Source organism: Pipistrellus hanaki (genome assembly GCF_964339955.1).
Source record: "Pipistrellus hanaki genome assembly, chromosome: 2".
Classification (NCBI taxonomy): Eukaryota; Metazoa; Chordata; class Mammalia; order Chiroptera; family Vespertilionidae; genus Pipistrellus; species Pipistrellus hanaki.
Window position 1 is genome coordinate 107908122 of NC_140504.1, and position 13329 is coordinate 107921450.

The 13329-nt window shown below is 50.1% G+C and overlaps 1 protein-coding gene across 4 annotated transcripts in view; it reads left to right on the top strand.

Annotated features, from left to right (window-relative positions):
• Positions 1–2047: 2047 nt before the first annotated feature.
• The window catches only part of SH3RF3 (SH3 domain containing ring finger 3), a 217958-nt gene continuing 206676 nt past the window's right edge, over positions 2048–13329 (top strand). For 2 of the 4 annotated variants that reach the window (XM_084872441.1, XM_084872443.1), the window contains exon 1: positions 2051–4210. In XM_084872441.1, the coding sequence (XP_084728567.1) occupies positions 3662–4210 (549 nt within the window). In that variant the 5' untranslated portion in view covers positions 2051–3661. Of the gene's footprint in view, positions 4211–13329 lie in introns of all 4 variants that reach the window. The other 2 variants (XM_084872444.1, XM_084872442.1) reach the window with 2 other exon arrangements.

Genomic DNA, 13329 nt, shown 5'->3' on the forward strand with positions numbered 1-13329 from the left:
GGTTCTGTCTGCCTCACATGCCACCTATTCTGGAAACTCACTTCTCCTGTGTGACTCCTGAGTGTGCTGGCCATTTTCATATGATCCTGCTCCTGTGGCCAGCACACACTGGTCCAGAGAGTGACCATGTGATCCAAGCTTTATTGATATGGTTCTAAAACTTCCAGTCTGTGACAGTGTCAGAGGAGCCCATGTCAGTGGCTGAAGCTCCAGGTGCAAGGCTCTGCAGCACTGACCATGTTTCCTATCACATGACTGGGAAGTAGAGCTTGCTATTGGCAAGAGAGGGAAGAAGCATGTCATCACATGGAGAAGAGTAATCTGACCTTCAGCATGGGGTCCTGATCCTCATCATTGATTTGAAAACCTAGCAAAAGTTGGTTTTTGTTGCTCCCAGGAAATGTCATCATAGGTTGCTTGCTCTCTGCTAGCCTTCCCAGTGTCTAAGGGCTTCCCTAATGCTCCCCCTTATGTCCCATGTCCCTGCCACATGCTTTTGAATTTAGCATTCTGGGTCTCTAGTAGGCAGTTAGATAGGGTGAGCAGAGCAGGAACCATGGGCCAGATGCAGAGGGTCACCAGGGTGGAAAACCCTGGGTGTCTAGTAATGGGCAAAAGTACAAGTCCCTGCATTACCACTCCTTTAAGCATTAGGTCTTGGGGATAACATCTAGACCTCAGCTGCGTTTCAGCTCCAGCCCCCCCCCCCCCAAAGCAGCAAAACCAAGCTGAGCCACCCAATTGACTGACATCAGGTCTAGCTGCAATGACTAATGATCCCCCCTCCTCTGGTGCCACCAGTCAGTGGAGACCAGGATTCTGATGAGACTCGTGGGGAAGATGATGAATATTCTATTGAGAGCCTCCCCTCAAACCACAAATAAAAGCCCTGGGGATGGAGGAGCCAGTGTGGCTCTCTCTAGGGAGCATTCTGCACCTTTCCTACCCCCTTCGTCACACTCTCTCTCCCTCCCCATCTCTCCCCTAAGCTCCTAAGGCCCTTATTTTGCTGTAACCTGTTTCCTGAGCCCATTTCTTCTATGGCTCACTTCTACCTCTGTGACTTTCTAAATAAACTTCTCTTATAATTGGAGTCACGGCTCTGAATTCTTCTCTCATCCAGAACTCAAGGACTGAGGTTGCTGAACTGAAGTTGATACCTGGTGCTATTTTCTGCCAACAGGTCCTTTGGAAAATCCCATTTTGCTGTTCCTGAGCCAGTTGAAGAGTGAAAAGAGAATGTGAAGACATTTCTGTGCACTGGGATGTGCATTCCCTTCTTCTGGGCCTCCTGGGAAGTCTGCTCCCAGGTTCCAGCTAGCCAGGCAGCTCCATGAAGCATTCTCACATAGTTGCCTGTGCTGATGTGAACAATCTCCACACTACTGTGGGATGTCCACAAAGCATGTTGGGAAAGTCTCCTGCTGCCATCAATAGCAAACTTTCCAGGAACTGATAGCCTGATATGAGCTCAGGAGACCTGGAATTAAGATGCTAAGATTTGAGTATTCAAATTACCACTAGGTGATGGATGATTCTGAGAACTTTTTTTCATTAATTCATCAAATATTTATTGAGAGTCTACTATGTGCCACTGTCCTAGGCCCTGGGGATATTACAGTATAAAAATATGTAGCTTATAATTCTGGAGATAGCAAAACTAACAAAATTCAGCCTCAGTTATTTCATAACTATAAAGTTCACCTTTCTTACATGTACAATGAGGTTAAAATAATTATCTCACAGGGCTGTTTAGAGGATTATATAAAACTAGAGGTCCCGTGCACAAAATTCATGCACTCTGGAAGGTCCCTCAACCTGTCCTGCACCCTCTCGCAGTCCAGGAGCCCTCAGGGGATGGAGGAGGGCCTAAGCCGGCAGGCGGACATCCTTAGGGCTGCCTCTGAGGCAGGAGAGGCTCCTGCTACCTCTGCTGTGCTAGCCAGCCATGAGCCTGGCTTATGGCTGAGTGCTACTCCCCCAGTGGGAGTGCACTGACTGCCAGGGGGCAGCTCCTGCATTGAGAGTCTGCCCTCTGGTGGTCTGTGTGTATCATAGCAACCAGTCATTTGGTCAATTTGCATATTAGCGTTTTATTATATAGGATAATTCATAAGCACATTCTTGGCACTTAGGCCTTAACAAATATTATTTTCTCCCTGAAAAGTTCAAAAGTAAGTTACACTTAACTTCACACACCACAGGTCAGGCTGACTGCTAGGCGGGATCTGAATGCCTCTGACATTGGCTCTGGCAACAACCTGGCCTTGTAGCTGCCGCCCAATGGACCAGGATTTATGCTGGAGCGGGAATGAACACACAGCGGCCACGAGGGGGCAGCGCACTGCAGGAAATCCTTGACAGCCTTCTCCAGCCCACCGCCAAACTTCCCTGCTTCTCAGGGTCCTCCATACGCACTTCCGTTTCTCTGACGCTCTCAGAAGCGGGGGAGTGGGGAAGAAGAACACAGATTTCCTCTCCTATGCGCCAGCCGAGGAGATTTTGCAGCGGGGTTCACGAGGCGGCGCTGGGTCCCCGCACTACGCCAGCCACGCGGTGTGTGGAGGAGGCGCGGAGCCCGGAGACCTGCGAGAGGGTGTGGGTCTGGCTGTCAGCGGCCCCAGCCTCTGACCGCGACTCCGGGGAGAGGCAGCAGCCGCCTAGAGGAACCGGCACCAACCCGGCCACCCTAGCCAACCCAAGCGCCTTCCCTTCCTGCTTTGTGGGCGTCCCGCACCCACATGCCCACAGCTGCTGGGCTGTCACTCCTGTGCGCCATCTGAAAAGGAGACCGACCAGAAGAGCTCCGGGGGTCGTCGAGGTGGATGCCCGGTGTTGGCTGTGTCCCCGAGCTGCTGGCCAGCGCTGGCGAAGGCAGTCGAGATAACACCTGCCAAACTTTTCCTTCGCAGCAGCCTTGGGAGGAAATATCTCTGCCCGAGGCTCACGGAGACCAAAGGGAAGACTTTGGGAGGGGACAAGGTCAAGCCTCGCAGCAGGCAGGCTCGGAGTTCCAGGGAGCTCAGCGGACAACGCCTCTCCTTTTCCCACGCCCCTCAGCGACCGTGACCCCCGCGCGCTCCCCGCGCACGTGCCTGCGGCGGAGGAAGAGGAAGGGTCCGGCTGACCCTCTGCGGGCGGCCAGGCGCGGGCAGGCCCAGGGCGCATGGAGCGCCGCGGGGGCTGCAGCTCAGCAGCGGCGCCGGGAAGCGCGCACGCGGCCCCCCTGGGCCCTGCCCCGCCGCTCCCCTTACTCCCTGTCGGGGGCGTTCTGGCCACTGGAGGCCTTTTGGGGCGCAGAGTCCGCTGCCTGACGGCCCGGCGGCTCCCCTGGAGCACTGGGCGGGTCGGACGATCCGCAGCGATGGTGTAGCCCTTAGCCGCGGTCTTCGAGCGCCAAAGGGCAGGTAGGCTCCGTTGGCCCGGAGCTGGTTCGCTGGGTGCGGAACTCCAGTTCCCGCCACGGCCACGCGGGCCAGTCGGTGTACCACTCTGCACCTTGACGGCCGCAAGCCTCGGGCCGCCAGCCGGCGTGGAGGCAGTTCTGGCGGAGCCCTGCTCCCCGGCGGCAGCCGCGGCGCCACCCTGATGCCCACCGCCCGCGGTGGGCCCGCCTTCGGCCCCGGGGCCTAGACCGCTGCGCGGCCGCCGGCGCCTCCCCATGCTGCTCGGCGGGCCCGGGCTGTGCGCGTCCCAAGCGGCCGCCGCCGCCGCCGCCGCACAGAGCGAGGGCGACCACGACAGGCCCGGGGAGCTGTGGCGCTGGCAGCGGGCGACGGGCGAGGACATGGATGAGTCGTCGCTGCTGGACCTGCTGGAGTGCTCCGTGTGCCTGGAGCGGTTGGACACCACGGCCAAGGTGCTGCCGTGTCAGCACACCTTCTGTCGCCGCTGTCTGGAGAGCATCCTGTGCTCGCGCCGCGAGCTGCGCTGCCCGGAGTGCCGCATCCTGGTAGGCTGCGGCGTGGACGAGCTCCCCGCTAACATCCTGCTGGTGCGCCTGCTGGATGGCATTCGCCAGAGGCCCCGCGCTGGCGCCAGCCCCGGAGGCAGCCCTCCCGCGCGCTCTGGCCCCGGCTGGGGGGCGGCCTCCGAGCTTGCGGGTGGCGGGGGCCGTGCGATGGGCAGCGCCCCGGGCTCGCCAATTTTCCCTTTGGAGGCTGGCAGTCCGCACGAGCTGACCACCAGCAGAAACGCGCCCCTGGCAAAGGTGGGTAGCCTTCTTGGCGCCGGTGTGTGTGTGTGTGTGTGTGTGTGTGTGTGTGTGTGTGTGTCCCTGCAGGTGTGGGGAGCAATGGTGAGGGGCTGGGGAGAACACATGTGGCTCTACATGACCTTCTCCTTGCAGTTCTTTAACTTACTTTTCTCCAAGGACTCCATGAGTGTAACCCTTCAAGTTCTCCCCTTCCCCCAATCCTTTTTCTTCTGAACTTCTTGTATGCACCTGCCTTCCTTCCATCCTCTCCCTTAGAATTCCTTTCCTACCACCTGCACTTGCTCTTTGGTGCCACGTGCTCCCAGGGAACCTTGTTATATGTTCATAGGTGTGCCAACATCCCATCCTCCCGAGGGATAGGCAGGTCTTCTTGTCCCTGGGTTCTCTGCTGGCTGGGGCTGTTCTCCCTCTCACTCCACCCCCCACCCCCAACTTTGCTCCCCCTCCATCTTTCCAGAAAAAAACCTTCTTTCCCTAGACCTCCAGACTATCCTTCTGCACACCCCCACCTGCCTGGGTAAAGTTCGTGCTTAATGTTTTCCAGGTTCCGGTTCCTGGGAAGACTGGGCCTCCTGCCTGCTTGTCTGGCCAGGGAGGATTGGGCAGAGGAAGGTGTGTGACCAGGCAGAACACAAAGTACAAACTGTTTAACAGGAGGGAAGAGGTTATCCTGCAGATGGGAGGAGTGTTGGCCCATCTTTTCTTGGACTCTGTCTGTTGGAAACCCTGGTCCTCTCCTGGGCTCTTAGGCAGGGTTGCATTCCCAGTGTCTTTGAGTTTTTTTGTTTTTTAGTGTGTGTGTGCACGCGTGCATGCGTGAGTGCAACTATATTGTACAGCACCCACTGCTTCTATTTCAGTCAAAGACCTTATCTTGAGGGTTTTAGTGATTTGATTTCAAAGGCTACTTAGAACGTGTAATTTCACACCCTCTGCCACCTTGGAACCTGTTTTGTGGGGGAGGAGTAGATAGTCGAGGGATGTTGGTGTGAGAAACAAAGTAGTCACATTTTATATTTCTTGAAGGAAAAAAAATACATTCTCAGTCTATTGTGATTATTCATTTTAGAGAACACAGCCGTATTCCTGTACTTTGACCATTTAAGGAGCTGGTGGTGCATTAACTACTTAAATAATCCTTCCAATGTGTATAATATTGAGATTCTGGAAAAATATTACCACCTGAATCACTCAGTACTGCAGTATCTCTGAGGTTAAGAACTTAAACCCTTGGAGGGTGAGCTTTAGGGTTAAATAGCATACTTTGCTTTGCCATACTTTGCTCTGTGAATCAGGAAGAATGGGTGGTCAAGAATTGTCAAGGCATATTTATACTTAGGATCACTGCTGAAGAGGAATTAAGTTTTTCTTTGATTTTGATTGTGATTAAATTCAGTTACAAGTGTTGTTGCATATTTTCCAACTTTTCCTCTCCGCCCTTGCTGTTGTTATCTAGGTATCATAATTAAAGGTCAAAGAAGCAAATAATATTTGGAATGATGCTTCTAGTAAAACATTTTGATGACTATGTGTTTTAGATATTCTCCCAGTTCATCTTATTGGAATTGCCTTTGATGAGGAGGTTAGGGGGTAACCTCAGCTCTTTGAACTCTGGTGGCATTTGTAGAATTTTTAAAAAAATGTGTCAAGGGGTCAGACATTTAGTAATGCCACTTAGGAGCAGGAGGTTAATATTTTGTTGAGTGGAGTTTGGGGTTATTGGTTGACTTTATAGGCACACATGTGTATGTTTATGTTTCCTGAGCTTTAGGGAGCATTTGGCCATATCTTTCCCCCTCTTTTGTTTGTTGTGTTAACTAAGTGTGACCTCCAGTCCTTTCTTCTTTGCAGGCCCACCACATAAGGACTAAGTTTCTAGGAAGACTCTGAATGAAATCTAATCTTATATTCGATCACCTTCAGAGAGGAAAAAGTAAAGTTTTTTATTCACCAATTTTTGACAATCAGTGGAAGTCTTCTTGGGCAAGCGGAAGTCCTGCATGGAGTGTTGTACATGCCTATACACGTGACGGACTTTAGCTGAAAACTACTTCCAAATAGGCTTTCAGTACTTTACTCTCCGTTGAACTTGCTCATAGCAAAGCTGAATGTTGCTGCATTTATTAATTAGATGGACACTCATCTTATTATTCAGCAAATACTATATATGTCTCAGTAGCAGGTGACTAAATATCAGACAGTTCCCTATTTTCCCAATGAGAAGCCCCTTAAACCTTCTTTTGGACCAATTGGGATATGTAAACTTTTTAGGTATGTAAATAAGCAAATATCTGCTTAGACTGTTTATTAATTTAGTTACATGTAGACATTGGGAATGAATCATGTATAAAATGTATTCATTCCTGTTTGGTTCATGAAATAGTCCCATGTCTCCCCCCCCCCCCCCCCCGCCTCCCGCATCTTTTGTGGCATTCTTTTTCATCAGGGTTTTGGTATCAAAGTCACATGAAATCCTGACCTGGTTAGCAGAGCCTCTCCCTTTCACCTGAGCCATCTGAGAGTAGGTGTATTTCCAATCAGTTAATTATGCAGCCCTTGGAAATTTTATACCAAGTTACAAGTACCCATTACCTAAGGTTGGGACCGTTGGTCTCTTCATTTGCCTGTTTGCAATATTTGTCATTACGTGTTAAGAAGCATCTATAAAAAGTCCTGTTTGAACAGCACTAAGCATTGCAATAGCTAAAATATGAGCTATGTTTCTCAGCCAGTTTGTTTTTTGTTTTGTTTTTAGTTTTACAAGGTGACCCCTTTAACCAGCATTGATGGAGATGTTTATGGGCAACATGTTTTCCTAAATGGGTTTTGTGAGGTTCTAAATTGAGTAATTCAAAGATTTCTTCTTAATATCTTTAATAATAAGAGCATGATTGCTAATTATATCAGATACCTGAATGACCTTCTGGATGGCATTCCAGACATCCTTCTGGAAAGCTGCTGTGGCAGGGGCTGAAGCAGAGGTGGTTAAGGGCGATCAGGCAGGCAGGTGAGCAGTTGGGGCAATCAGGCAGGCAGACAGAGTGGTTAGGGGTGATCAGTCAGGCAGAGTGGTTAGGGGTGATGAGGTAGGCAGGCAGAATAGTTAGGGGTGATGAGGCAGGCAGGTAGAGTGGTTAGGGGTGATGAGACAGGCAGGCAAATGGTTAGGGGTGATTAGGCAGCCAGTCAAGTGGTTAGGGGCGATGAGGTAGGCAGGGAGAGAGGTTAGGGGCAATCAGACAAGCAGGCAGATGAGCAGTTAGGAGCCAGTGGTCATGGATTGCGAGAGGGTGCAGGCCAGGCTGAGGGACCCCCTCTCCCCAGTGCACGAATTTCATACACCAGGCCTCTAGTTTAAAATAAAAAGGTCACCATAATCCTAAAGTGGGTGACAGTTACTACTTGGAGGCCCTTAAGAATTGATACAGGGACAAAGTGACAGAGATCCAGGAAGTGCTGCATCAGGAGGTGTTCTCAGGCTCTGTTCCTGTCCTTTTTCTTCTGCTTGGCTGTCTGGTGTTGTGCTATGTTTGGTCTTGGACTCTAGAGTAAGAGGCCCAATACCTGGAAGTCTTTACCAAAAGCCAGACAGATCACAGGATGGCAGACAGCTGGCTGACTCTCGGTCATTGTGATGACAAGGGGCAGACACCAGCCTTTGGAGTCATGACAGATAAGTCACAGCGAAGTCCCTCTTAGACCTCATTTCAAAAGGCCCCCGGGGGTGGAAACAGCCCCTCCGACACATTAGTGTTGTTTCAACTTGTGGCAGTTAGTGAATAACCTAACTGAGTGCCTCCTGTGTGCCAGGTGTTCACTGGGTGCCTGCTGTGTGCCAGGGGTTGAGTATATCTCATTTAAGTAAGTATATCTCATCCATTTTTTAGCTCATCCAGTAGCTAGTCACATTGAGGAGGCCCTCAGGGTTTCCTCCTCAGGGCCAAACCATTACTATGGGTAGTACACTTGAAAGAGGCTTCAGATTGACTGGCTGACTGGATTTGTGGTTAGAGTCCTCCTCTCAGTCTATACCACAGTTAATTAGAGACAAAGGTCCCAAACTTAAGCAGCACCAACCCCCATGGATACAGTCTGCCCCAGGGCTGCAGATGCTCTTTCGGTGGGAGGCTGCCATCTTACAAACTCAGGCTGCAAGCCTCAGGTCCCAAGGAAGGAGCATCATACCAGTTATGGCTCTGAGGGCAGGTCACAGGCAGCCTGTGCAGCCGATGTGAGCCATCTGTGTGGGTGGCAGTGGGTGGGTGGCTTGTCAGGTGGTGCCATCTGTCCTTAGGAATGCATACTCACCCATCCTTCTGCTTTGCTACCATATAGGTCTCACCCTTGGCCACACCCACTGGGTCTCGAGATAGATGTAGTGGCTCAGGCATCATGTCCTCAAGCACCAGCAGGGAGAGGAGGATTGCTTTCCCTGGTGTTCACTCTGCAAGTCGGTGGCCAGCCTCACACACTCCCTCTCATACCTCAGAGGCCAGGGTCGCATCCCAGGCAGGTGCCCGGATGAGCAGCAGCTTGACAGGGACTTGGGGCTCAGGGTGGGCCTCCCCCTTGCATGTGGCTGCAGGCAGGGAAGGTCCCTGGGCTTCTCGGGTCCCTGCAAGGAAGAAGGGAAAGGAGTGGGGACTTGGTGGGTGGCCAAAGTGGCACAAGAGGTGGGAGTCCCAGCACAGGTAGTTTCAGCCTGGAGTTCTGCACTTCCTCACCACGTGCCCCTGGGCAAAGGGCTTAGCTGTTCTGAGCCTTTTCATCAGAGAGCTAAAGCCTCCTCCTGCTTCACTGGATGAAGGAGGTAATGTACATGCAGTGCCCAGCACACATAAGTATCATCTCAGTGCTGTAATGATACAGAAATCTGGAATTCTCATATCACCAGTGAAGGCCCACCTTCCTGCTAGTGGGTTCATTTATATGGTATCCTAGCAGAAGGGTGTGTGTATGTGTTTGTGTGAATGTGTGTGCGGATGTGTGTGTTGGGGTGTGTATGTTTGAATATATGTGTGAATGTGTATGTGTGTGTATTTTCAGAAGTGTGTGTGTTGGTGTGTATGAATATGTGTGTTGGTATGTGTGTGTGGATGTGTGTGTGTGTGTGTGTGTGTGTGTGTGTGTGTGTGTGTAATCTCATACAATGCTTTGCTTTTACATGCAGAGTTAGCCTTTGTTATTGTGACTGGGCTGTTGAGGATCAATGGGCATGTAAGCCAAGTATTTGAACCTATTTGTTTCACCTTTAAAATTACTTCCAAGTTTTATCTTTGTTCTGAGCTTCTTTAAAGTGAAAAATGTCTAAGCTATAACCTGTCTTTAAAAAGGCAGTGGAGGAGAATAATGGCACTCAGTTGCCGATATAGCTGGTTGAAGTCTCTCCTGAAAGCAGGGTGCAGCTCCTCCATTTGCCGGGGACAGAGCTTGTGCACAACTGTCGAGATCACACTCTTCCATGTGCTTGAGCTGAGCACAGTCAGAGCCAGTGGCTCCTGCATCTGGCCTTTCAGACCCACCTGCTTGCTGGAGCATGATGGAACTGGGTCTCAGTGATGCAGTTGTTTCAAGAATGTATTTCAGTTCAATCTGTATTTAGTCTCTATCATAGTTAACATGTTCTTTTTGAAACATATTCTTGAAATAAAATATCGGAAGGCTTTAGTTAAGAGGAAGTGATCTTTATTCCATCACCTGAAGAGCCAAGGTCATTTTTAAAAAAATCAGATTGGATGAATTAGAATCGTGTGCTTGATGTGTACCCTATTGGAATTCTAATTAGCCATAAAAGACCAGGTTGTCAAACTGAAGGTGTTGCAGTGAATGGTGTAAGTTGTTCTGCCACAGTGTGGGGCTCCCTTCTCTCACTGAGTGGATAGAATACAAAAGTGCATCAGATGGTCGCACAGTTTGGGTGCTACTCACAGGTTCCTGCCTTCTCCTTTAAATTTACCTTTGACCCTTGATGGATTGTGGGCATTTAGAGATCAGTGGTCTTTGGAGGCTTGGAAAGAGGAGTGGCTTGGTGGATTGTTTCCTCTGCTACAGTGTTTATGTTTTTAACTATACGCTCATCTGCGTTTCTGCTTAATGGAATCAGTGCATAATGTTCCTGTGAATTAATGTCAATGTAAATGAATTAGGATTCAGGGTAGTAGAAGTGGAGCAGCTGTGACGTCTGGACAGGACAGCAAGTGTTCCATAGCACTCAGATGTGGGAGGCCCCAGGGACACCAGGGATCACAGTCAGACTGTCGCACTGTGTTCAAGAAGGAGGATGGGATGCATCTCTCTCCTCTGCTTCACTGAACGCATATTTATTTGAGCCCTTACTATGTACCTGTCACTATAATAACTACTTGGGATAAAAATCATATTGGTCTTTAGAATGTGGCCCAACAATTGGTTGCCACTTCGCCCACAAATGGAGCACCAAGCTCATTTAAAGAAAAAAGAAAAACAAGATTTTTAGAGTGCCCTGGTTGGTTTGTCTCAGTGGATAGAGTGTCAGCCTGAAGACTGAAGGATTGTGGGTTCAGCTTTGGTCAAGAGTATGTACCTCACTTGCAAGCCATGTGGGAGGCAACCAATCCATGTATCTCCCTCACACTGATGTTTCTCTCTCTGTCTCCGCCCGGCGCACCCCTTTACTCCTTCTAAAAATCAATGGGAAAAATATCCTTGGGTGAGGATTAACAACTAAAAAGATTTTTAGAGAGTGAGGAAGGGAAAGAGAGGAACATTGATGTGAGAATGGAACATCAATCAGCCATCTTCTGCATGGGCCCCACCAGGGATCAAACCCACAAATCCACACGTGTGCCTGTCTGGAAGTTGAACCAACTTTTGTGCATGGGACGATACCAAATCCAGTCTCCCGGCCAGGACTCCAAGCTCATTTTTAAAACAGCGTTAAGCCCTTGCTATAGCAGCCACTGTGCCTTCTTTGACAGTTAAATTCCAAGCCTTTATTTCTCCTACACACCCTGTATGTGTTTTAGAAATTCCTATGTAAGTAATAAATGCGTACTGTTTACAAATAAATCTTTGGATTCCTTAACTCTTGGTACGCCATACTTTAAATTTTATGTAACTTAAAATTGCACCTATTTCCTGTGCCTGGCCAGTTGTAACTGAAGCCAGACATGTCTGTGCGAGATGAGGCACACAGTGCAGGCATGCAGTCCATGCTAAATTCCCGCCACCTCAAACATAGCCAGTGGGTTCACCATCCACCAAGTTCATGATGCCTGTGGATTAGTTCTGTCATGAGCAGTGATTGTCTGGACCACGTCTATAGTTCACACACATGAATTTGAGAGTAGACGCTCCTAAAGAAAGGACAGCTCTGCGTGGCAGCACTCTCGTGTCTATTGTGTGCTTCCCATGGATTTGGGAATCCATCTGTGTCACCTTTACATGGACTCTGATAGCAGTTTTTCTGGAGTTCAGTTGTTTCCCCCCAAATCTCAAAAGAGGTGACAAATCTTGGATTCTTAGGGGAACTTGCCTACCTGGAGAGGCCACTGGTAGTCACAGGGTCACCTGGTAAGATGGCAGAAGATACGTCCGGTCTTGCTGAGCTGAATTAACTGGCCTGGAGCCCTCCCACAGGCACCCGAGAAGGGGCCAAAATCTAAAATCCAGCCTAAATCGCGGGCCGAATGGTTTACTGAACAGTCATAAACTGACAATGTCATAAACTGACAGCGGAGTGCAGTGATGACAGCGCAGTGCGGGCCACATTGCAAGGCCTGGCCGGCCGGATTTGGCCCGCGGGCCTTGTGTTTGACACATGTGCTCTAAGCTGTGTGCACAGAGGACAGCCGTCTCATTCTTCACAGGGGCAGTGCCCAGTGAATGGGGCGTCTCTTTCTGATCGCCCCGCCCACACGCAGGTGTTTTCATGGGCAGTAGTTTTTCGTCTTTGACTCAATAGATACATCTGGTGTCCATGGCTGGGAATGTTCCTGGCTGTGTTTTTGATGGGCACCTAGCAAGGTTATGCCATACTGAGAGGTGGCTGCACGTAGGCAGCTGGCTGCTTTTCTCTTCACGACCCCCATGTTAGCATCAACCGCCCCTGCTCTCACCAGAAGTCACAGAAGAACTTTTCTGCCTTGTCACCTGGTCACCTTTACCTCCCAGGCCCTGCCAGTTTTTTCTCAAGTTCCTTGAGTCTCCTGGGCGTCTCAGGCGAATTCCCAGAGGCATCTCTGATCTCTTGCTCAGCCTTTTGCTAGTTCTCCCCAGCCCCCTTCCTGTGGCTGCCCTCCTGGGAAAGCTGCTTCCCGCTGGGTGCTGCTTCCTAGCCTGGTGGGGGCCGTTGTGTTCCAGGTCCCATCTGGGTGGACTGCGGTGCTTTCAGACTGGGTCCCCTGTGCAGTCCCATTGCTTTGCCAGCTGCCCCTTCCTACCCATACCCTTCCTGCTGATGTTTTTCTCAGGAACAGGTGTTTACTTGTGGTCTTATATTTTCTTAGAAATTCACGTTAATATTATTCTAGAATATGATTCTTTTTTATTTTTATATAAAACTGAGTTGATTTCCGAAACCTGGAACCAGGTGTGTTTCCCATTAGCTCCCATTAAGGTGTCCTCAGCCTGTCGGGCATGGCTGTGGGGGCTGAGCACCCATGAGCAGAGCAGGGTGTGCTGGCTTACACTAGCAGGAGAGGGCTGCCACACAGGATGCCCTCTGAAGAGGACCTGGCAGTCTCTCCTGTAACCCAGAAGTGGTGTTCACTGAAGGAAGGCCTTAGATGTGACCTGTTTGTGGGTTCCTCTCAATCGCAGAAGCCTCACTTTGCCTTAATTATGCCACGTGCCTCTTCCTTCTGGAGTTCGCTCAGGGTTAGGCTGAAATTTATTTTCTGATAGTTGGTGTTCAACTGGCCTTACCTGCTAAGTAGTCAGGGACTACTATTGATTGAAGAAAGCACTGTGAGCTTTTCAATCAGTGTGGGGAAAGGTGGCTGTCATTGTCACTCTTCAAATTAAGTGGGAAATTTATCAGGCTGAGGAATTTTCAAGGATGTCACTTTTCAAGATGCCAGTTGTCATGTTGACAGGCACAGCGAAGGGTGTTATAGGGGAGGACTTGAAAGTGG